General features: G+C 40.4%; 1 protein-coding gene across 4 annotated transcripts in view; it reads right to left on the reverse strand.

Annotated features, from left to right (window-relative positions):
* Znf106 (zinc finger protein 106) overlaps positions 1 to 21,796 on the reverse strand; it is a 59,631-nt gene extending 37,835 nt beyond the window's left edge. For 2 of the 4 annotated variants that reach the window (XM_020170207.2, XM_020170205.2), the window contains exons 1-3: positions 21,692 to 21,796; positions 7,169 to 7,254; positions 2,176 to 2,237 (exon numbers count right to left, since the gene is read on the reverse strand). In XM_020170207.2, the coding sequence (XP_020025796.1) occupies positions 2,176 to 2,237; positions 7,169 to 7,222 (116 nt within the window). In that variant the 5' untranslated portion in view covers positions 7,223 to 7,254; positions 21,692 to 21,796. Of the gene's footprint in view, positions 1 to 2,175; positions 2,238 to 7,168; positions 7,255 to 21,691 lie in introns of those variants that run through there. The other 2 variants (XM_020170206.2, XM_074065737.1) reach the window with 2 other exon arrangements.
* Between the last annotated feature and the right edge of the window lie 3,261 nt (positions 21,797 to 25,057).

Genomic DNA, 25,057 nt, shown 5'->3' on the forward strand with positions numbered 1-25,057 from the left:
TGTTAATAACTGGTTTAAATACTTTGTGTAAATGCATAATTATGGAGAAAATATACTGCTTTTCTTCAAAGCTAATAAAGGCAATAATTTTCCTCTGGGTGTTTAAGGGTCCCAAATTAGCTCCATCCTGTTACTACACAATTTCCTCTCATGGGTGCAAGGCAGTCTTAAGATACTCTGTATAAGCTTTTCTTTATTAAGCTTGCTCTAACTACCCCACAACAGCTGCCTGGTAAATAAAGGTTTAAGCATTTTTAACAGTTTCTATTTGGAGAAACTACTTATACACCACACATCTGAGCAAATACATTAGGAAAAATAGGGAAATGCTCCAGATGTCCAGAACTGTAAACCAAAGAGGACCAGTCACTTCTCATTCAAGCTTGCATTTAAAATTTGAAAGAATTTTGAGATTTTTCAGACTCTCCCCGGCCCCTCCTTGCTACCTGTTGGCTTCTCCCTTATCTGTTATAGACCAGGAAACTTGCTGGCACTGCATCTAACATATGGGTAAATCAGCATTCATGTATTTCCTCTAAACAAAATGAGTTAGGACGCTAAAGTTGACCTAAGTATTTCTATTCCAAACAACTGAAAAAGATAACATAAAATCTCCATGACACAGTTAAGTGGGTTTAGTAAGTTTTAAATGCTGATATAGGATCTCTGATGAAATAAAACATCAGTCTTGGAATGCACAAGCCTTCTCTCAGTCTGACTACATTTACTGACCTCATTTGTTTTTATAATATAGTACACATGGGACAGCTGGGAGGTAAGCAGCCCAGAATAAGGTGCACTCTAGCAGGAAGTCTATCAAAAATGGGATTTATAAATAGCTAAAACAAGGCACAGAAATAATCAAAGTTAGCTGCTTTACTTTGTAGGTTTCCAACGCTAATTAGTAGAGATCACTTCATACATATTCAAGGTATTGTGAGAAGGGCTCTTCACATTAGATTTGAGTGAAATCCTCTTTACACCATCACCCACTATGGGACTGAGGGCATGAAAAAATTCCATTAATTTGCTATAGAGATGCTCAAAGTTTAATAACACACTAATTTACCCACACGACCTTTATGACTTACAATGAAGTAATACAGTCATGTCAAATGACCTAGGATGGCAGCCTTGAAAACTTTTAAAAAATGTTTATTAGTAAATAATAGTTGTACAGGTGCACAACATACATGCATACAATGTACACCTGTTTGGTTCATCCCCTCCATTATTCTCCCCCTTCTCCCTGCTCCTCTTACAATGACTTGAACAGGTTTCAATGTTCCATATTCATATATGTGTAGAAGGTACATCAGGCACATTCACTCTTTACCCTCTTCATTACCTTTCCCCTCTCCCACTTTCCCTAACTACTATTCATAGAATGAGATGTAATTCATATTTCTCAGTTTTTCAACTCAGTACCACCAAGAAAAAAACCAGAAATGTAATTCACATTTCTGTTTCCTAATGCTGCTATTTATCCAGTCTCCAAACTTCCAATTCAAAGAAGTCAAAAACATTAAAAAAAAAAAGGAAACTACAGATGGAAATATATGAATACTTTTTTTTTTTTTTTGGTGGTACTAAGGTTAGAACTCAGGGCTCTGCACTTGCTAGGCAAGTACTCTACCACTTAAGTCAAGCCCCCAGCACTACATTTTCTTTTAAAACCTGCTTACTTACTGGATTTTCTTCCCTTAAACATCTGAAGTTTAAATCACAAGAGAATACCCTCAGATACACTTAAGATCTATAACCCAATTTTGTTTACACTAATGAGATTCAGTACAATATAGCAGGTGTTGGACTTCTCAGACTATTCAAGCAACATTAGAGGCTTAGGTATGCAAAAATTTATAATTCTATTAAAGCAAAAATATGAAATGTCCTAGATTCACAAGGCTGCTGTGTAGGCATCAGATAGCTAACTCATAAGAGAGTTAGCTCATCCCAACTCACCTTTGTTGCATCTAACTTGCCAGAGCTGCACAAAGATACCAGGGTTTATCTCAACTGAATGCCAAAAATCTGCTGAGTTTATTAATTCTAAACAATTGTTCTAAACTGCAGACAACATTCAACATGATGGGCTACTAAAAAATAAGCTGACAGGCACCACAAGCACTCAGATCCCCGCATCCCCAAGGTATGGAAGAGGTGTTCCCGTACCTGCCCTTCAGGTTCTCAAGTTCCCTGTGGTGCAACATGCTCCGCATGTGTTCGTCCATCTCCTTCAAAATTAAAGAAAGCAGATTAAACTAAGGGGGATTGCTCCGAAGGGGAAAACTCCTCTGCTCCTAGTCAATCAATAATTGTAGAGTTAGCTCCTTGTGTCAAAACTGTTTTCATGTGATTACTCTTCTAAATGTAACACAGACATCAGCCCCTTGTTAAGTAATTCGTTGGCTGTGTTTCTGACATATTTCATTTTTAAATAAAAGGAATTCTTTAACTATTTTAAGTGATTTTCCAAAATGGTTAGAAAGTATCATCTTTGGGAGGCAAAAGACTTAATAATAAACTTGTAGGTTAAATTATATCCCATTATAAAGAACTTATTATATTTTTCTAGGGATGGTGGAGTGGCTAAATCAGTAGCGTGCCTTTCTAGCAAGTGTGAGGCCCTGAATTCAAACCCCAGGATCATCATCACCAAAAAAAAAAAAAAAAAAATCTCAAGAATCACTTAACTTTTCAACAGTTTGTCTACTTTTATCCACTCTTTCTCTACTCAACTGAGCTTCTTAAGAATAAGCTACAACTCAAGACTGTCACACAGTTGTCAAGAAACATTTGTTGAGTAAATATGGATGGCTATATTAGTTCTAGATAGGAGTTACAAAATAATACAGTCTCTTTATGGTACATCAGAAAGTTGGAAAAAAAAAATGCTTCACACCTTCCAGAATGTGGCTCAAGAAGTAGGGCACCTGCTTTGCATGGGCAAGACCCTGCCTGAGTTCGAACCACAATACTGCCAAAAAACTGAACACAACAGCTCAATCATTGCTTTTCACTGCCCACTACCCTACTTTCTCAATGGATTTATTTGGGTCTAATGAAAAGTTTGAACATTCACTATGTTCTACACGTGCCCCCCCACACACACACTTAGTAGGAAGGAAGTAAAACCTGTGGAAAAGTTGTCACTTGAAAACATGCACACAGGTAGGCATGGTGGTACATGCCTATAATACCAGTATTATGGAGGCAGAGGATCATGAGTTTGAGGTTAGCGTGGGCTACACAGCAAGACATTGTCTCAAAACAAAAATAAGCAAACACACAGACAAAAAAAGCCTCAAAGAGCTGTAAACGCCTATCCCTTTGTCCCTCAGCAGTACACACAGCCAGCATGCCAGCATAGGTAATGGATGCTTACATGCAGAGTAATAAAATACTACCACAATGTCTAGCATCCCTGCTCCCTGCTTGTGCCTCAAACACTGTCTCACTTGAACTGCAAAACATTGCTGAGGGAGCATGAGCTTCAGAAAGACACAAGGATGCAGAGAACGGAACTGCTTCATTTACCAGCTCTTTCTTAAACGCCTCTTATGTGCCACACAGAGTGAGGCACTGAAGGGAAAATGCAAAATGATTCCCCTCAGAGTTATAGATGATCACGTGGTCAAACTGGGACTCAAGGGCTGGCAGCATGGCTCAAGGCAGTAGAGAGTATGCCTTGCAAGCATGAAGCCCTGAGTTCAAATCCTAGTACCACTTAAATAAATAAATAAATAAATTTGGATTCAAACCCAGGGAGATCTGACACCAAGGTCAATGTTTCAAACACCATGCTATACTGTAAGCACCTAATGCATTGAGGTTTTTCATAATACACAGTTCATGTGTCAGAAACATGCTAACAACTTAACAGTGCATTATTACATTAAGTTACCTTCTACAGTGTGATAAACAGGTATGTGACTCAAACACTTCCTTTATAAATGACAACTTATTAAAGATGACCATTATTTCCTTCCAATCTCTACAAATGCTTCATTTGCAAAGAACTTTACCTACCAACCCCTTCTAGCCACAACCAACTGGCCCTTAACTAGAACTTGTACAGCTGAAAACTGGGTCAAGCTAATGACAGAACACAGAAGTTAAGCTGGGGCCTGGTGGCTCACACTTGTAATCCTAGCTATTTAGGAGGCAGAGATCAGGAGGGCTGAGGTTCCAAGCCAGCCGGGGCAAATAGTTCAAGAAACCCTATCTCGAAAAAACTCTTCACGAAAAAGGGCTGGTGGAGTAGCTCAAGGTGTAAGCCTTGAGTTCAAGCCCCAGTACCACAAAAAAAAAAAAAAAAGAAAAAGGTTAAAAAAAATCCATGAATATACAGCATCTTTTCAAGTGGCTATGCTTGGGCTGGAGGTGTGGCTCAAATGTCAAGTGACTACGCTTTCAGAAAAATTTCTCAATTTTTCCTTGACTTAGACTCATATCCATGTCAAATTCCCTTGTCTTCAGTTAAATTTCAGTGGGTTCTGTTCCTTGCAACAAACCATTCCTGACTAAAGCAGTATTCATTTACATGGCTCACATTCTCTAAAATAAAATAATTATGTATTCTATTTATTATTAAAAAATTGCAATTCAAAACTAGTTGCAATGTGGCTTTTGATTTTCTAAAATGCTTCACTAATCTTTTTCTAAATTTACATGCAAAATCCTCTATCATCCTGCTCCAAGGAATGAATGAAAACAGTGAAACAACTGGGTTTCCAGATAGCTACACAGAATCCACAGGCATAGGATCCAGCTAACAGCAACAGAGGCATAGCTTTCTCTATACCATGCTTCCATGTAGTTACTTTTATATTAATCAATATTATGTTTTGCTGGAGTGGGAGTATCATGGTTGAACAAATTTGGAAAACACTGAAATATAAAAAATACATTTTTGGGGGGCTGGCAGAGTGGCTCAAGTGATAGAGTGCCTATCTAGCAAAGCGTAAGCCCTGAGTTCAAACCCTAGTACTGCAAAAAAAAAAAAAAAAGAAAGAAAGAAAGAAAGAAAGAATAGATAAATAAATATATATATTTTCAACTCAGGGTCTCTCAGTCTTTCATGTGTTAACAGTCACCAGGCTAGGCTACTCAGGGATGTAGTACACAGCTTTTTCCTATTTAAGGTACCCTAGAGCCTTTTTTTCTTTAGAGTACACTTGGAGAAACTAGGGTTATATTTGTTTGGGAAACTAGAGGGAAGCACTGCTTAGACATAAAAAAATAAGTATCATGCCAGATTGGATGACACACGCCTATTAATACCAGCACTCAGAAGGTGGACTTCAAGACCGGCCTGGGCTATGCAATGAGACCCTGTCTCAAAAAGCAGGACACCAGTGAAAGTTAAGTACCAGAGTTATCCCTTCCAATTAACCCATTTTGTTAATTTTTAAAACCAGATTACTTACTAAAACCATGCTGTTCCCTTAATAACACATACAATTAGCTTTCCAAAAAGCAGGAGTGAGCAACCCCAGTCCTTGACTTAATTTCATTATGGTTGTGGCAAAGTGTGAAGGAATGAAAAGGTATTTTAAACCAGCATAGGAAGAAATGCCAGAAGAATCTAAAATGGCAAAACCATGCTATTGCAAGACTTTCTCCACAAAGGTCTGAGACGCACTGCTGAGTACTGGCCCATCCATTGCACAGTCTCTCCTCTCCCTCCAATCTGAAAGCAGTAAAAGGAATTTTGACTTACTGAAAAAAATAAACTCTGACCTAAACTTTTAACACTGAAGAACAGTACTTTTATAAAAGCCTGAAGGTATATTTTTAAACATTATTTTAAAACCTCAACTGATTTTTCTGTAACTAACAGAAATCCTGAACAGATGAAAAAGAAGAATCTTCACCCTAGCGCATTCAACATTGTTTACCCACTGCCTTCACATACGTTGCAAGTTAGAGCTCCACAAAGCCTAGGACAAAAGGGTTTTAATCCCACAGGTCTCTTTGAGGCATCTACAACTGTCCGCTCCACCCCACCTGTGTGTCCTTTGTTTATGATGTTCTTCCACCTAAAATATCCTCCTTATTTCACTTCAACTGTCTAACTCCTAGACACCTTTCAAGGTTCACTTCTTCCACTCAGACTTTCCTGGCTAACCTAGCCAGTTCTCTGAATTTCCAATGACAATCAAGAACATCTTAAAAGCACAGAGAATAAATTCTTTGTACTTAAACTAGCAGCACTACTTTGAAAGCCAAGAATATAGGCAACAAAATACAAAAGTGAGACAAATTGTAGCCAACTTCTGTGAGGAAATTTCTTTTCCTATTTAAAAAGATCTTTTTCGTTGAACAATATCCCCACCTTGTGGACATGCAGGATACTGTTAACACCACTTCTGTTGTACTGCACAGCCCATCCCCCACCCCCAAATCTCAAACTCACATTCCTCCTGCCCCAGCCTCCAGAGTACTAAGATTATAGGCTTGTACTACCAAGCTCAGCTGTACAGCACTTTGCACAAGCCAGGGCATAAACAGAGAACAGGTACTTATTATAATAAACTTTGTATTTGCTAAACATTTGTGAATCAAAATAGTACATGATTTTAGGATGATGATGTAGCTCAGAGGTAGAGCATTTGCCTATTGTGCATGAGGCCCTGAGCTGGATCCCTAGCGAGGGAAGGGCAGGGAGAACACACGATCCAAAAATTCCAGAAAGTTGGCTGGCACAGTAACTCAAGAAGTAGAGCAGGTGCCTCACAAGCTTGAGGCTCTGAGTTCAAACTCTAGCACTAACAAAACAAACAAACAAACAAAAGGACCATTTAAAGTTTGCCAATCCCCCAAGTGCCACCAAAAAAAAAAAAAAATCTGCCAAGTTTCTTAAAAAACAAAAACAAAAAAACTCAGAGAGTTGTAAGGTATTTTCTTCATAACTGGTGACTAAATATTTCTCTATTATCAGCTATTTTTGAGTACCCTCAAATTCCGGTTAGAAGTTTAATAATACAGTTATTAGCCTTGTGAGAGAGTAATGAGAAACAAAACAAAACAAAACAATGGAACAAGCCTACAGTTTAGGAGAGCATAAATAAGATTCTGCTAAAAGCTCTTACCCACCTATGAGTAAGATATCGGAAAACCTGACTGGTCATAAAGCCTCCGGTTCTCCCCTTCCCATCATTACCTTTTTTGAGCTGTACATGATGTTGCACAACATGCATTTTCGTTCTCGTACCATAGTGACCAGATTTGAAGCACTCCACGTCACACCTGCAACGAGGAAGCAACAGTTAGTAAGATTTTCCCCAGATAACTTCTTCAATTCATAACAAAGCCAACAGTACAAGTCTTGTATCTTCTTCACCTCTATTCTGCTCCTCCCTGTCTTCCCATCTCAAAAGATGGAAATTCCAACTTTCCAGGTGACTCTGAGTCATCCTTAATCCCTCTTTCTCACGCTATATCCACCCTCAGTCCTTCCTTGGCCAAATTCCAACCATTCCTCACAGCCTGCCATACCTCTCACCTCTCACTCAGCCCTGGTCTACAGATTTGACTCCCTACTGACTCCTGTTCTCTTGTACTCTACTCTCAAAGCCACAGCCAAAGATTCTCAGTACAGTATTCTTTTAATTTTAAGTTAGATCATACTGTTCCTCTGCTCCCATCTCCAAGTCCTTTCCATGTCTCTGGAGGTTCAGCAGCTTCTTGCTATTGCAACATACTTCATAAATTTCCTTTTGTACAAGCAATCCTCCTTCTCACTTCCTCGCAGACTTCCCTACCTCCCTCCCCCTCTGCTACAACTTTTTGGTCACATAACTCCCCTTGCCACTCCATCACGCCAGAGATTCTCCTGGCTTAGGACTTCTACATTTTGTGTTCTTTCTACCTGGGGTACTCTTTCTTTAGATGTTTTTACGTTTTTTGTGGCTCACTCTCATTTCTATACGGCATCTAAAAGCCCGCATCCTTAGGGAGGCCTTCCCTGAACCCCTCTATAATACTTCACATCTGTCCGGACTCCCCCATTGTTCTATTTTCCTATTAGCCTGCTGAATTTGAATTCATCGTGTTTCCATAAACAACATGCCCTACCTCCATGCACTGTTTTTCAATTCGATCTTGCTACCACTCACCCAAAAGTTAGGAGTATGTCCTCTCCTCTATCAATCATTTTTACCAATAAAATGCTGCATAAATTCTGGGGTTGAGCTTTCAAAAACCTGCAGCATCAGCTTTTGCCCACTTGCTCCAATCCCTCTTGGAGCCCCAAACCACAGGGAAAGACCAAGTGGAGAAGAACTTAGGCCCAACTGAGCATCCAAACAACAATCAGACCAATGACACCATCAGCGAGCCAGCGTGGCATTTCCAAATCCATCCACCAATGACAGATGTCAAGCAAGACTAATAGATGAACTATCCAGAAAAGCCCTTTTGAACCAAAGAATTATGAGAAACAACAGTTTATTTTAAACCAGCAAATTCTGAGGTAGTCTGTTACTCAACAAGAACCTGAAACAAGTACCATTTAGTACCTGATACGTGATACATTTGCTATTTTCTATATCCCACAATTAAAAGTCAAGTTCCATGAAAACAGGGACTTTCTACATTTTGATAGTTATAGTACTTAGGACAGTGGCTGGCATGTGCTAGGCAATCCACAAGTACTTGCTGAATTATTCCAAATGGAATGATCTTGGATTACTACAAGTGAGATGGAGAGAGCTGGGCAAATGCTGGGGTTTTACAATCCTCTAGGTCCAGCACATTTTCCTCATCAGTCCCTAAGATTTAAAATCTTAAAATGCCAAGGGACTTTTTTTTCCCCTCTACCCAACATCAGGCTCTAACAAATATCTGCTTCCTCACTGTCATATAATGCCAGCCTCTTAACTCCCAGACACTATGGCAAAGGACCAACAAAAGAGGCCTAAGGTCTCCATGTCTCTGGTGGTTCAGCAGTTTTCTTGCTATTACAACACACTTCATAACACTACTGAGTGCCTAAAATATCCTCCACACCCCCCTCCCCACGCCTGAGGTTTGAACTCAGGGCCTCACACTTGCTAAGCACTCTTACCACTTGGGCCACTACACCAGCCCTTTGTTTGTGATGGGTTTTTTCCAAGATAAAGTCTTGAGAACTATTTGCCTGGGACTGGCTTTGAACTGCAATCCTCTGCCTCCTGAATAGCTAGGATTACAGATGTAAGCCATTGGTGCCCAGCTTAAAATCATTCTTATGGGGTTCAAACTTAGGACTTTGTGCTTGCTAAGCAGGGGCTCTACAACTTGAGCCATGCTTCCAATCTTTTTTGCTCTGGTTATTTTGGAGATCAGGGTCTCGCTTTTTGCCCAGGCCAGTCCAAATCATGATCCTCCTTATTTACGTTTCTTGCCATCACTAGGAGGATAGGTGCACGCCACCACATCCAACTTTTTTCCATTGAGATGGGGTCTTGGAAACTTTTGCTGGGGCTGGCCTGGAACCATAACCTTCCCAATCTCAGCCTCCTGCATAGCTTGAGATGACAGGCATGCATCACAACACCCAGCAATTAGAAGATGGGATCTTGTGAAATTTTTGCCCAAGTGACTTCAAACTATGATCCCCTCAATCTCAGTTTTTCAGCTCAAAAAAGGTAATAATGGGAGGGGAGGAATCTGAGGCATAAGCCACCAGCACCTAGCACACACACGCGCACGCACACACAAAATTTCCCCAAGCAGCCAGGCCTAGTGGTGCACACCTATAATAATCCCAGCAGTCAGGAAGCTGAGGCAGGACTGTGAGTTCAAGGCCAGTATGGGTTACACAGCCTCAAAAACAATTTTTTTTTCCCCTCAAGCAACCCTAAAAGTCCACATAATAATTTTAAAAAATCTCTGAACTCAGGGCCTGACACTAAGTGCTCTAACACTGAAACCACATCATCCCTTTTTGCTTTGGTTTATTTTTCAGATAGAGTCTCATGATTTTTACCCAGGGCTGGCTCCAAACCAGAATCCTTCTACCTTCATCTCCCACAGGTGGGATTACAGGCATGTATCAACACCCCTGGGACCACAACTCAAAATTCTAACATGACTTGTAATCACTACAAGATAATGGGAAAGCTTAGCTGACTGCCCAATATTCTTCTCAAGAAGTTTTGATCTCTACTCATCTTGTTATCAAAAGTACATTTAATACTCTTTATCCATTTTCTACATGTATGACTACAATAGCAGTTATCTTCATTATTTCTTCATTTTATAGTCTCTCAGTTCACTGTGGTTGACTATACCACAGTAAAGTGTAAGTTTAATTGATATTAATGTGGCTTTCTAAATGCCTTTGTCCCGTATTTTGAAAAATCACTAAGCCTCTGACAAGGTCATCACTTTTATTGGACTTTAGAGAGGAAAGTATATGCTGCTACAGTAGTATTTGCAAAATTTGAAATTTGCAAAAATCTTCAACATATCTTTTAAATACTAATATCTAATGCATACTTGCACAAAAGCTTGCATGCACACTGTATCTGTGCCAGTGACGGCGACAGATCCTAACATCTCACAAGCATGCAATAAGAAAACTGCTCATGGGCTAGTGCAGTGGCTCAAGTAATAAGAGTGCCTGCCCAGCAAGTGTGAGGCACTGAGTTCAAACCTTAGTACTGCAAAATAAATAAATAAAAAAGTTTAGGAAGAAAACTCCAGAACCCTTGCACGACATGCATAAGGCCCAGGATTTGATCCCCTGCACAGAAAGGGGAAAAAAAAAATATTCACACATATATACATATTGTTTGTATGTGTGTGCACACACACTATCAGACAAAAGTTTAGCACTCCAACAGTTTAAAAAATGTCCTAGGGTTCAAACTTACTTTAATATCACCAGCTTATAAAGAATAACCATAGACTCTTAAGTGGTCTTATTACCCTCTGTAAAATGACTCTTAGATAATCAGACATTTTCAAAATTCCTTACACTGTAACAGAAGTAATCTATTTAAATCTCAAATCTGATAATATGCCCTCAATTTTTCTCCTCTGTGGTATTTTGAAAATTTTCAACCACAGAAATGTTGAATTAACATAGTGAACATCCCTATATCCAACAAAGAAATGGATTTTCCTATACCTTTTTGGGGGGATAGAGAACTATCCATCTATCCACAGTCACTTAAGTCTTCATGCATTAGTGCTCATATTTTTTGCTAGATTTCTTAATATTTTGCCTACATTTTTTTTCCATGCTTGTAAGGTACACTATTCTACAATTTTCTTTTTATTTGTAATATCTTCATCAGGCTTTGGTTATTAGGGTTGTGCTGGCCTCATGAAATGAGCAGAGGTATACCTTCTTTGCCTATTTTCTCAAAGTTTATGTAGGATTGATAGTATTTTCTCTTTACATACTTGATAAAATTCATTGGCAAAACTATTGCAGCCTGGAGTTCTTTTTTGTTGGTTTTATTTGTTTTCTTTCTGGGATGGAGTCTCGCTATGTCACACAGGCTGGCCTCAAACCTCCAGGCTCAAGCAATCCTCCCCAGCTCTTGGATTAGCTCTAAGGTGGAAGGAACATAGAAAATGAGCAGGATTGAAAATGCCATTTTGTCTAGAGCACAGAGATCTGGAAAGAATGGCTCAAGCCTAGGTAGTACACATTACCAAAGATAATATCAAGTGAGCCTTGTAAGGCCTTTTAAATATTTTGGTTATTTATTTTACAGTGCTACAGATTGAACCCAAGCCTTCATGCATACCAGGTAAGCACCCTGAGCTATATCTCAGCTCCAATTTTTTTTTAAAATTCATATGTGCATATAATGTTTAGGTCATTTCTCCCCCTTTCCCCCCCACCCCCTAAGCTCTAATATTTTAAAGTTGGATGTAACTAAAATGTTTTTACTTTTTTATTATTTTGTTTGAAACAACCACATTTTGCTTTATTAAGCCATTCCATGGTAATAACAGTTCTTTTTATTTATTATTTTAATTTTATTTATTTTATTAATAAAATTAATTTTATTTAATTTATATTTTAATTATTTATTTTAACCTTTTTTGTGGTACTGAGGTTTGAACTCACGGGCTACACCTTGAGCCACTGTACCAACCCTCTTTTGTGATGGTTTTTTTTTGAGATAGGGTCTCGTGAACTATTTGCTGAGAGATCCTCCTGATCTCTGCTTACTGAGTACCTAGGATTACATGCATGAGCTACTGGCACCCAGCTCTTAACACAGAGCTCTTAAGGAATAACAGATGCAAAGCTTGTTCTTCACCATAATTTTGCTGAGACAGTAGTTACAAAAAAATTAAAAAAAAAAAACTCAAAAGCACCTTTCTGACTACGCACATGATCAATTTTTAGCACTGAAAGGTCCTCTACTCAGGGGTCACAATCACGATTTCAAGGTTTAAAAACCATCTAGTATTAAATCCTATACTGTTTTAGAGCATCACTGCAGTTACTCAGTTCTGAGACTGTCGATTTGTTTTAGCATTTACATATGACATTCATTTAACAGACAGAAAGCAAGCCAGCAGGTACATGTGCTCACACAGCCTGCGGGAATCTTCAGGGCCGAGACTGCTTTTTAAGAAAACAACCCAAATTGCCATGACTTGGTACAGGGAAAAACAGGGAGACAAGCAAATAATGAGGAGCTGCGTGTGTTTCTTAGAATTGAGACAAAAATTTGTTCTCCAAGTTTTTCAGATTTCCTCTAAGTGCAGGTGAGAAGAAAAAAAAAAAGGCAAATATATTAAGTCAACCAATTATTTTTTTTTTTAAAATGCAATTTACAGGGCTGGTGGAATGGCTCAAGGGAAGAGTACTTGCCTAGCAAGCACAAGGCACTGAGTTCACACCCCAGTACCACCCAAAACAAAAAGCAAACAAACAAAAAATGCAATTTACCTTTAAAATGACAAATAAACAACAACAAACATACATACATAACCCACAACCCCAAAGGCAAAAGGGGTGAAAAGAAGAGTGTCACAATGTGATGACCTAACTTTTGACATCCCACAAGTAGATTTGGTTTCATAAAAGCCTACAGATTTAACATTGCTTACAAGGACCTGTAAGCATGTTTGGAAAGAAATGTGACTCAGTCAGCAAAGACAGAGAAGCCAGTTAGTGGAAAAGTGTTACTGTAACAGGGACAGAGAGGGGTGCAGAGGTCACCTGTGGCCTCTAAAAGGGGCCACACATTTGATTTCTGAACTACTCAAGTGTTTTTAAAAGTAAATGACTGAGGCATAAAACATAAACACGTGTGGAGAGTGGTTTTTTTTGTTTTTTTGGTAAGACTGAGGTTTGAATTAAGGGCTTTGTGCTTACAAAGCTAATGCTCTATGGACCATGCCTCCAGTCCATTTTGCTCTGGTTATTTTGGAGTTGGAATTTTGAGAACTATTTGCCCAGACTGGCCTCAACCTGTGATTCTCCTGATCTCAGCCTCCCAAATAGCTGGGATTACAGCTGAGAGCCACCAGTGCCTGGCAGGAGTGGCTTTTTTAGCGTCTGGTTGAGGAAGCCACAGAAGAGTAGTTTCAGATAGAGGTGTCAGAGCGATGAGGGCTGGAATGCTGAGCCGCATTATAAAGGCCTTCCCAGCAGACTTTGTCTCTAAATTTAGGGCCTCCCACTCTGCCACAGGACTGAAGATACGTCTCCTTTGATCAGCCCCACCTCCTTGAGTTTTACTTAGAGTCATTCAACCAGGCTGGCAGCTCTCAAAAGTTCAAACACAATCAGGCACCCACTGTGGTTCACATCTGTAATCCTAGCTACTTGTGAGGCAGAGATCAGGAAGATCTTGGTTTGAGGCCAACCTGGGCAAAAAGCAAGACCCTATCTCAAAAATATCCAACATAAAAAAAGGACTGGAAGAGGGGCCCGAGAGTGCCTGCTTAGCAAGAACCACTAAAAAAAAAAAATTCAAATACAGTCATGGCTACATAAAGACTCCTATTAAATCTGGACCCCAAAACATAGAGTGACTAGCTGGCATGGTGGTTCACATCCGAAATCTCAGCATTCAGCAGCGGAGGAGTGAGAGTTCAATGCCAATCTGAGCTAAACAGCCAGACCCTATCTTCAAAATCTAGCAAACAACAACAAAACCCATAAAACTACTAAACCAACTGGAGAGTGACCAAAAACAAGCAGATTCTGAAGGGGAATTCACACTTAGAGGAATGGACCTATGTTGATGGCTTCTAACTTTGAGGACAGGTTAATATTCAGTAGTCAATTTTCAGTTTTTGTAGCCTGAAAAAACATAGCTATTGGAACGTGAAAGAAGAATCATGGAAAGTAGAGAGCCAAAGAGGAGAAGCAAACTCTTGTCAATAACCCTGCCCAAAGCTTAGCCAACTACTGAACTATATGCATGTGGACCAAACTCCAGGAAGCCCAACTAAGGATAAAAGAACTGAGTTAAGCCCTGGGTTTGGTCCCCCACACTGAAAAAGGGGCAGGGGAGACAGCTTGCAATTTGTGCTAACCAAGTTAGGTACCTACTAAAAGTTGAAAAAAGAAAAAAAGGTAAAAATAATCACTACTCTTCAGAGGAATATAAAGGAAATCTAGAGCCTTCACAACATAACATTCACAATATCTAGAATAGATTCTAAAATTACTGTATAAAGGAACAAAAAAAGTGACCTATTTTTAAGCTAAAAAATAATCTACAGAGACCCTAAAATATCCAAGGGTTATTTTAACCCTTGTAAAATAAGGGTTATTATAAATAAAATCCTTGAAAAGGATTTTAACTTTTGTAACTATGTGTTACAAAACAAAAGGAAAATGAAGAGGAATTAAGATAATCATATGCATATTCTGGAACTGAAAAAAAAAAAACTTAAACTGGATGGGCTCAGGCTGGGCATGGTGGTGCATGCCTGTAATTCCAGCACTATTAATCCCAGCACCTGGGAGGCTGAGGCAGGAGGATTGAGAGTTTGAGGTCAACCTGGGCTACTAGCAAGACCCCATATTAAAAAAAAAAAAAATACTGATTGCCTGTCCAAAAAGATACAAAGAAAGTAATAACAACTTTGTGTTTATTACCAGTTCATAGTATGGAGGCAAAAGCACGGACCTTGGAATTAGATAAAATACTTCACAGATCTGGTACCTGAGTAAATCTTAATCTCTCTAAACTTCAAACTCCCTTATAAAAAGGGAACAGTAGAGTAGGGAACCAATGGCTCATGCCTGTAATCCTACTCAGGAGGATTTCAGTTCGAAGCCAGCCCAGGGCAAATATTTCACAAAACCCTATCTCAAAAAAAAAATTTTTTTAAAAATCTCATTAGACTTGCACTTGTTTTTGAAATATGACGGAAGGCATGTTGCTAGTAACACTTGGCTGTTCAGTAGCTTCTTCTCTGCTTCCCCTGGCCCCACCACTTAGCCTTCCTATTTGTACTGGTCCTTTCCCACTGCTTAGTTTCTGAACTGTTGAATGAGTTTCATGAAAGCATATTTGATTTAATTAGTGTTGAAACAGTCCTGGAATATACCCATAAGAACCCAAACACTTAGAAGCACAGTAGTAATGTTAACTAACTGTTCTATTGAATTCCAGAGAACAGCCCTCAAAATTTGGTTCCACAAGTTCACCCTAGTTGACTTAAACAGAATCAAGGCACAGAAGTCTTAAAATGACTAAGTATTGCTTTGAATGCCTCCCATGAGATCATGCTGTGGGTTTTCTGTTTTGTTTTGTTTTAGTGGAACTGAGATTTGAACTCAGGGCTTCATGCTTGCAAAGCAGGCATTCTACCACTTGAGCCGCACCTCCAGTCTGTTTTGCTGTGGTTATTTTGGAGATGGAGGTCTCACGAACTATTTGTCCGGGCTGACTTTGAACCAAACTGCCATCCTCCCAATTTCAGCTTTCTCAAGTAGCTACGATTACAGGCATGAGCCACCAGCGCTCAGCTCATGCTGTGTTTTATTCTTGGCATACAAGTTGTCAAAATTGAAGTACTGCTGATTTCTTCCACCCCGAGTTTAGGTGACACATCAACTTACACAGTCACCCAGAGGTTTGTGGGCAACATTGGACCCTGTTAACTTAAAATTACTGTATAAAATACATTCTGAGAAATGAAGGTGGTGAAACTCAGGAACAGGCCAATTTGAATTACTGGTGTGACACTTACAACTTTGATATTAATAACTAGTCTATGATTCTTGGCTATTTCCTGAAGAAATTACCCATGGGGTTGCTATGTAGAGGGTTTATGTTTAGGTTTTAAGCCACTTTTTAACAGAAGTGCCTTTGGAGATGGATAATGTTGAACCATTGTGCATCTCCCTTCAGTTCAGTTTCTGGGCAGAATTTGTGGGTTATCTTCCCCTCCCTTTTTATCTTAGTCACATTGCTTAGCTGAAGATGGGGTTCTTGAGTATTTGCATGTCCAATTTTCTTGCATGTGTAGTCTGTTGCTGGCCCACTAAGTGTTTGAAGATTCACTGACCTCAAATTACTAAGTATAAATATAGCTTTTGGTCTGTAATGCTTTTATACAAAGTTTTTATTTTAATAATAAAACGTTTTGTTCTAACTTGAAAAAAAAAATCACAACCCCAGTGCCACCAGAAAAAAAAGAAAAAGAAAATACCCAACATAAAACAGGGCTGGTGGAGTGGCTCAAGTGGTAGTGGTAGAGTGCCTGCTTAGCAAACATGAGGCCCTAAATTCAAAACCTAATACTGTCAAAAATTTTTTTAAAAAAGGAACAGTGGCACTAATAATGAGCAAACTGAAAAAGAATGTATGAAAACAATTCCATTTACAATAGCCTCAAAAGAAATCAAATACCTAGGTGTAAACCTAACAAAAGATGTGAAAGACCTCTACAAGGAAAACTATACACTTCTGAAGAAAGAGATTGAGGAAGACTATAGAAAGTGGAGAGATCTCCCATGCTTGTGGACTGGTAGAATCAACATAGTAAAAATATCTATACCCCCAAAAATAATCTACATGTTTAATGCAATTCCCATCAAAATTCCAATGACATTCATTAAAGAGATTGAAAAATCTACCGTTAAATTTATATGGAAACACAAGAAGCCACAAATAGCCAAGGCAATACTCAGTCAAAAGAACAATGCAGGAGGTATCACAATACCTGACTTCAAACTATATTACAAAGCAATAACAATAAAAACAGCATGGTACTGGCACAAAAACAGACATGAAGACCAGTGGAACAGAATAGAGGACCCAGATATGAAGCCACACAACTATAACCAACTTGTCTTTGACAAGGAGCTAAAAATATACGATGCAGAAATAGCAGCCTCTTCAACAAAAACTGCTGGGAAAACTGGCTAGCAGTCTGCAAAAAACTGAAACTAGATCCATGTATATCACCCTATACCAATATTAACTCAAAATGGATCAAGGATCTTAATATCAGACCACAAACTCTTAAGTTCATACAGGAAAGAGTAGGAAATACTCTGGAGTTAGTAGGTATAGGCAAGAACTTTCTCAATGAAACCCCAACAGCACAGCAACTAAGAGATAGCATAGATAAATGGGACCTCATAAAACTAAAAAGCTTCTGTTCATCAAAAGAAATGGTCTCTAAACTGAAGAGAACACCCACAGAGTGGGAGAAAATATTTGCCAGCTACACATCAGACAAAGGACTGATAACCAGAATATATAGGGAACTTAAAAAACTAAATTCTCCCAAAACTAATGAACCAATAAAGAAATGGACAAGTGAACTAAACAGAACTTTCTCAAAAGAAGAAATTCTAACAGCCAAAAAACACATGAAAAAATGCTCACCATCTCTAGCAATAAAGGAAATGCAAATTAAAACCACGCTAAGATTCCACCCCACCCCTGTTAGAATAGCCATCATCAGCAACACCACCAACAACAGGTGTTGGCGAGGATGCGGGGGAAAAAGGAACCCTCTTACACTGTTGGTGGGAATGTAAACTAGTACAACCACTCTGGAAAAAAATCTGGAGGCTACTTAAAAAGCTAAACATTGATCTACCATTTGATCCAGCAATACCACTCTTGGGGATATACCCAAAAGAATGTGACACAGGTTACTCCAGAGGCATCTGCACACCCATGTTTATTGCAGCACTATTCACAATAGCCAAGTTATGGAAACAGCCAAGATGCCCCACTACTGACGAATGGATCAAGAAAATGTGGTATCTATACACAATGGAATTTTATGCAGCCATGAAGAAGAACGAAATGTTATCATGTGCTGGTAAATGGATGGAATTGGAGAACATCATTCTAAGTGAGGTTAGCCTGGCCCAAAAGACCAAAAATTGTATGTTCTCCCTCATATGCGGACATTAGATCAAGGGCAAACACAACAAGGCGATTGGACTTTGAGCACATAATAAAAGTGAGAGCACACAAGGGAGGGGTGAGGATAGGTAAGACACCTAAAAAATTAGCTAGCATTTGTTGCCCTTAACTCCGAGAAACTAAAGCAGATATCTTTTTTTTTTATTGTTTTATTATTCATATGTGCATACAAGGCTTGGGTCATTTCTCTCCCCTGTCCCCATAAAGCAGATACCTTAAAAGCAACCAAGGCCAATAGGAAAAGGGGACCAGGAACTAGAGAAAAGGTTAGATCAAAAAGAATTAACCTAGAAAGTAACACACACGCACAGGAAAGCAATGCAAGTCAACTTCCTGTATAGCTATTCTTATCTCAACCAGCAAAAACCCTTGTCCCTTCCTATTATTGCTTATACTCTCTCTACAACAAAATTAGAGATAAGGGCAAAATAGTTTCTGCTGGGTATTGAGGGGGTGGGGGGTAGAGGGAGGGGGTAGAGTGGGTGGTAAGGGAGGGGGTGGGGGCAGGGGGGAGAAATGACCCAAGCCTTGTATGCACATATGAATAATAAAAAACAAAACTAAACAAAAAGGAACAGGGGGCTGGAGGTGTGGTTCAAGCAGTAGACATGCCAAGCCCTGAGTCTGAACTAAAGCACTGCCAAAAAAAAAAAAAAAAAAAAAGTGGGGGAGGTTGGGGAAGGGAACAGTTATCATGCAGTTAACAAATGATAATTTTTGCTGGGTGGCTCACGCCTATAATCCTAATTGAGAGTCTGAGATCAGGAGGATTGAGATTCAAGGCCAGCCCAGACAACAGTTCTCAAGATTCCGGTCTCCCAAATAACCACAGCAAAATGAACAGGAGGTGTGGCTCAAGTGCTAGAGCACCTACTTTGCATGCTGGAAGCCCTGAATTCAAACCCAAGACCACCAAAAAAAAAAAAAAAAAGATAATTTCTTGTAGTGAGCTTTGTCTGTTACATTTCAAATTAGGCAATACTAGTTTCAAAATTTTAAAGGTACAAAAGTGCTGGTTTCAAAGGGAGACATGCAATTTAACAACGGAGGCTAAATTCACCACCTGAACCCACTACAAGCTCAGTATCACCAATACTGGGAAAACTACAGTACACAGCATGGCCTGCATTTATCCCTAAAGTTTGATTTAACATGAATCCAATCAAGCATTTCACTCTAGAGTCTGTAACAAGCTAAGTGATATCACCAGGAATCTGGTAAGCTTAGATCACTGACCAAGTCTCTTTAACAAGTCAGAGAGAAAAAAAAAAAAAAGACTTCAAGACACATAATAATCAAATGTAACATGTGGCCTTTGAATGAAAACTGAATCCAAAATGGTTTAGATCAGTCAGGGACAAACACCTACAGTCCCAGTTACTGGGGAGGATGAGGTGGAAGGATCACTTGGACAAAGTTGGAGACCAGCCCGGGAAAAGTAGCAAAACCTCGGTTTAAAAAAAAAAAATTAGAGGAATTATTACTGGTATGATATTAGGATTATACAGGAAAATATTCTTTTTATTAGACATATTAAAATATTTAGTAATGACCTATCTAAAAAACAAAATACAAACAAAAGGTCTGAGGGTGTGGCACAAGTGGTAGTACCCAAGGCTCCAGGTTCAATTCTTAGTGCTGAAAAAAAACTTAAAAAACACCAACTCCTACAGTCAGGCATAATGGTGCTGTAATCCTATCACCCCAGCACTTAGGAGGCTGAAGCAGATGCTGGATCTGGAGTTTGAAGCCAGTGTTGGTTACCTGAGACCCTCTCTCAAAAAAATCAATAATATAGCCAGGAGCCAGTGGCTCACACCTGTAATCCTAGCTACTCAGGAGGCAGAGATCTGGAGGATCACAGTTGGAAGCCAGCCCAGGCAAATAAGTTCGCAAGACCCTATCTCAAAAATACCTGACACAAAAAGGTATTTTTGTGGAGTTGCTCAAGGTGTAGGTCCTGAGTTCAAGCCCCAGTACCACACACACACACACATTTGATTTTGTGTGTGTGTGTGTGTGCGTGTGTGTGTGTGTGTGTGTGTGTGTACAAAGCTCCTACCATTTGCTAACAACTGCAGGATGCAGTTTGCTTTCCCAGCAGAAGTACTTAGCACATCTAACTTGATGTAACAGGAAAGAGACCAGCTTTGGCACCATACTAATTTCACCACTTAGTCTAGCATGGTACATTTAAACAAATTACCACCAGAATTTCAGTGACCTCATCTGAAATGTGCTGCAAAAAACCACCTACCATTATTACAGTTTTTGTCACACACCTGAGTGTATCTGGCACACATATAGAAGAGGGTGATAAGCAAATCCTAGGTGAATCTGAATGCTATCTTCTACTGTTTTATTCTGGGCTAAACTTAAGAACAGAGTTCAAAACAAATTTTAAGATTTTCCATGGGGAGCTGGGGCAAGGCTCTCAAGTGGTAGAGCGCCTAGCAAGCACAAGGCTCTCAATTCAAACCCCAGTACCATCGGGGGGAAAAAAAAAAAAAGGAAAGAGAAAAAATGATTTCCCGAGGGACTGAGAACAGTGCTAAGCTTTTAGCAACTACTCAAAAGTTATCTGTTGTTTGAATCAACTTGATCTTGGTGGATATAGCACTTACTTGCTAGGGAAGAGATAAAGTTCCGTAACTAGTAAGCACGACAGACCCAAATAGCTAAAAGTCACGGAAACATCAAACCTCCCAACAAAATGCCTTTATTTTACTCTCAAGGACGATTACATTGAACAGATTGAAGGGGAAGGCGGTGCAATGCATTTCCTCCCCGTAATTATGCACCAAGGTCATGCTAAATATTAAATGGATACATTGTAAGTGCTCCATAATTAGTTGCTACTAAGTCGCATCCCACCAAAGAGTGACGACGAAAGGAGGAAGAAGAACGGAGGCTGTCAGTCATGAGAAGCCGAAAGGTGTCCCTGGCCTGAAACACGCCAGCCTTTAAGCTCTAGGTTCCCCAACACCTTGCTCCACCCACCCTGCCGCCTCAACTGCAGGCCGAAAGAGCACGCGGCCTCCCGGAGAGGTCAAGGCTTTGGAACCACGCTTCCTTGTGGGGCTGGGAGCAGAGTCGGAACGCCCCCGCGGGAATCTGCGCCCTGAAGCCAGGGGCATCGCCTGCTCGTAAACCCGCGCGGGGTGGGGGACCGGGGACGGCGTGTGGCCCCGCGCCGCAGCCTGAGGGAGCACAGACGTGGCTGCGTCCTGCACCCCTCGCACCACTTCGCCCCGGGCAGCCCACCAGCACCCTCGGGCTCGGACACGCGCAACGCAAGCCAGCCCCTCGGTACTCACATTCACAGAAGACCCCTTCTACTCCATCAGACCACTGAGGGCCCGGCGAGGGAGGTCCCAGGTACCCCAGACGCCCTCACCTCCAGCTCTGGGTCCGGCGGCCCGGATCCAGCTCTGGGTCCGGGACCCGCTCCCCGCCGGGCACCGAGGCCGCCGCCGCCGCCGCCGCCGCCAGCGCGCAAGCGCACACCACCGCCGTCGCGTTCCCTGCTCCCCCCTCCCCCACCCCGTCCGCCTTTTTCAAAACTGTAGCTTTATTTGAACCCAGTTAGTGAACAATGGACACAGGAGAAAGGCCTTAATCAAAGGCAGGAAGAACCAGAGGCCTGCCGGTCTGCGGCTGAATGAATCCGCTGCCCCAGCCTCCCAGAACCTTTCTCATTCTCCTTGCTCCTTCTGGGCCCCTCTCTTAGCTTCTACTCTCTTCCTATGGACAAGGACGTGTTTTTTGGACTACATTTCTAAACCACTCCTTCCTTGTGAAACTTAGCAGAGTTTAATGGAAGGTGCAAGAGCTTTAAAATAAACAGATCCGAATTCAAATGTTAGTCTAGTTAATACCGATTTTTGACTTTGGGCAAGTTGCCAAGATTGCTTAGCACTCTAGTTTTCTAAGTTAAAATTAGGATAATAGCTCACAGGATGTGGCCAGGATTAAATGAGATAACATACATCAAGTTTTTATCCATGAATGTAGCCTTTCAAAGACCAGACAATCCATAAATACCTGTGATTATATTCTTATTCATACACAAAATATATTTTATTGTTAAATTTAGCCCATCCCCATTTCCTGGGGACTCTATTTTAGTGACTAACATTTGTCAAAGTTACATTAAGGTTGATAAAGATGTAAGTTCTACTTCTAGATGATTGAGACTATAACATCTGTTTAAGGAGGTGCTCCAAATCAAAATAAGCAGCTATCTTCACCTATGTGTAAATTCACATTTCCTTCTGGAGGCCTAGAAAACTCTTCCAGTTCTTTATTTGTGACATCACAAGTCCTTGAAACACTCAAGGTGGGTAGTATGCTACTCATTCTACTGTCCTTTAAAGGCCTGCAAGGGAGGAAGTGCTTTATCCTATAAGCTCAGGGCCACAGCCCAAGGAAAAGCCTGTAGATCAAGGTCAGATATTAGTGAGCAACAAGTTAACCTTAGATTAGGATTTTTCAACTTTTAGAATATTAACATTTTGGAGCAGATAATGCTTTGTTGCCAGCGGTTGTCTTGTCATCCACTCTAAGATGTTCTGCAGCATCCTTGGACTTGATACTCCACCTGCTCTCCTTGTCCTCACAATAACCAAAAAGTTCTCCAGATTCTGCCAAATGTTCCCTAGAAAGCAAAGTAGTCTGGTTGAGAATCATGGTGTTATATCCATGACCATTCCAATCCTAAATGAACTCAACATACATTTTCTTCACCTCCACCCCTGTGAGAAGTGATTACTGTTTGAGTAAGCTACACAGGAGCACAGAAATTGGTGAGTTCCTTTCTACCAATCTTAAAAAGGCTCTCAACACTGCTGACCAATCCTACTACTTTTCTCTGGTCAACTTGGTCTATCACTTTCCATAGCAGTATTCTAAATCTCAACTACCAAGACTACCACTTTTTTTTTTTTCAGGCATCTATCACTTCAGCTATGCTCCTAGAACCCCCTCCAGTCTTTTTTCTTTTCTTTTTTAGGTGCATCCTTGCTGACTTTGTCTCTCCTGGTCTTGAATTTCAGATTCTCCTACCTGTGCCTCCACAACAGCTGAGATTACAGGCATGCACCACTACTCCCAGCTTCTCACCACCTCCTTTTTAATCAGCAGATGAACTGCCTCCTGCTTTACAAAGAATTGTAACTTCCTGTTACTAAACATACAAGCTAACAAATACTTCCTCTCACTGTAATTGAGAAGTTCCTTTTCTTTCTCCCTCTCTTCTCCCAACACCATTCCTCCCACCAGTGCACTGAATTGCTTCTACTTTCACCCTCTCAAGATCTTTATCCACTATTTTTTTAATTCAACTGTTAAAAACACAAAGACAAAAAAATCAACTGGTTTTTCTCAGTTGAATCATTGCTATTATGCTCAAGTTTCTCCTATCATTATTCTAAGAAATTTCAAAAAACATCAAACCCTCATCATCCTCTCTCAAGGCCAAAGTTTCCACAAGCATTCTATGACCTGATCCCATTTCTGTATCTCTTCCCTCTCCAAACTACTGCAACGTAGTTTTTGACCTTGCCATTCATTCTCCTAAACAGATACCACTTTCACCGATGACCTCCTTGATCCATTAGAAATAAGACTACCTCTTTGGAACACTTTTCCTTTTGATTTCTAGCATTTTATTTTTAGAAGTGCATGGGAGAATTCCTGGTGCAAGTGATTTAAAATAAATATTCACGTACTTAAAACCCTTCAATAGTTTTCAGTGGTTGTAAATTTCGGTCTCGTACATGCTAAACAATCACTATCACAGAGCTATATACCCCAGCCCCCCTGCCCTGATTTTTACTTCCTTTTTTTCTTTTCTTTTTTGAGACAGGGTCTTATTATGCCTCCAATTCCTGAGCTCAAAGTGATCCTCTTTCCTTAACCTCTCAAGTAGCCTGGGATTATAGCCGTGAGCCACCACATCCTACTCATTGCTAGCCTTTTAATGCTCACTTTTCCCTACATTAAAGAATATAAGAGGGCTGGCAGAATGGCTCAAGTAGTAGAGCGCCTGCCTAGCAAGCGTGAGGCCCTGTGTTCAAGCCTCAGTACCGCCAAAAAAACCGAACCAAAACAAAAGAATATAAGATGAGCTCTAAGCCTCTAACAAGAGAAGACTACCAGAACTTTCCAGAAGGCATTACATCGTTGGCATAAGGCTATTCCCAGGACCTGTAAAACTCTATTTCCCTCCCGGGTTTTCGGGAGAACTCTTATCTTTCACAACTCTGAAAGTCATTTCCTCCGGTAACTCTTCAGCCACCACTAATAGAACGCTTTGTAACACTGTGAGCCAAAAGCGCCTCGCATTTTCTATTTGCCACGCACCATATTCTAGCCACTATAATTTGTTTTCGTATCTACGGTCCAGTCTAGACATAGCAAACCCCCCCTCCCCCCAAACCCCCCCCCCTAAAATCTGTAGATCAGGTAGGGTTTGATGGCCTCTTTTCCTCAGCGTTCATTCCCTACAGTGTTGGGCACACGCTGCCTTCAGTAAATGTGGCTTGAGCGCTTTCCACCTTCCGGCGGGAGGAGAATCTCTTCGGTTAACGGGTGAGTTCCCAGACTCTCCGCCTGCGTGGCAGGGAGCTTTAAACCCCTCGCTCAGTGATTGGCTCCAGCTGCAGGGGTGTGTCTGAGGCCGC

This window comes from Castor canadensis, chromosome 2 (genome assembly GCF_047511655.1).
Source record: "Castor canadensis chromosome 2, mCasCan1.hap1v2, whole genome shotgun sequence".
Classification (NCBI taxonomy): domain Eukaryota; kingdom Metazoa; phylum Chordata; class Mammalia; order Rodentia; family Castoridae; genus Castor; species Castor canadensis.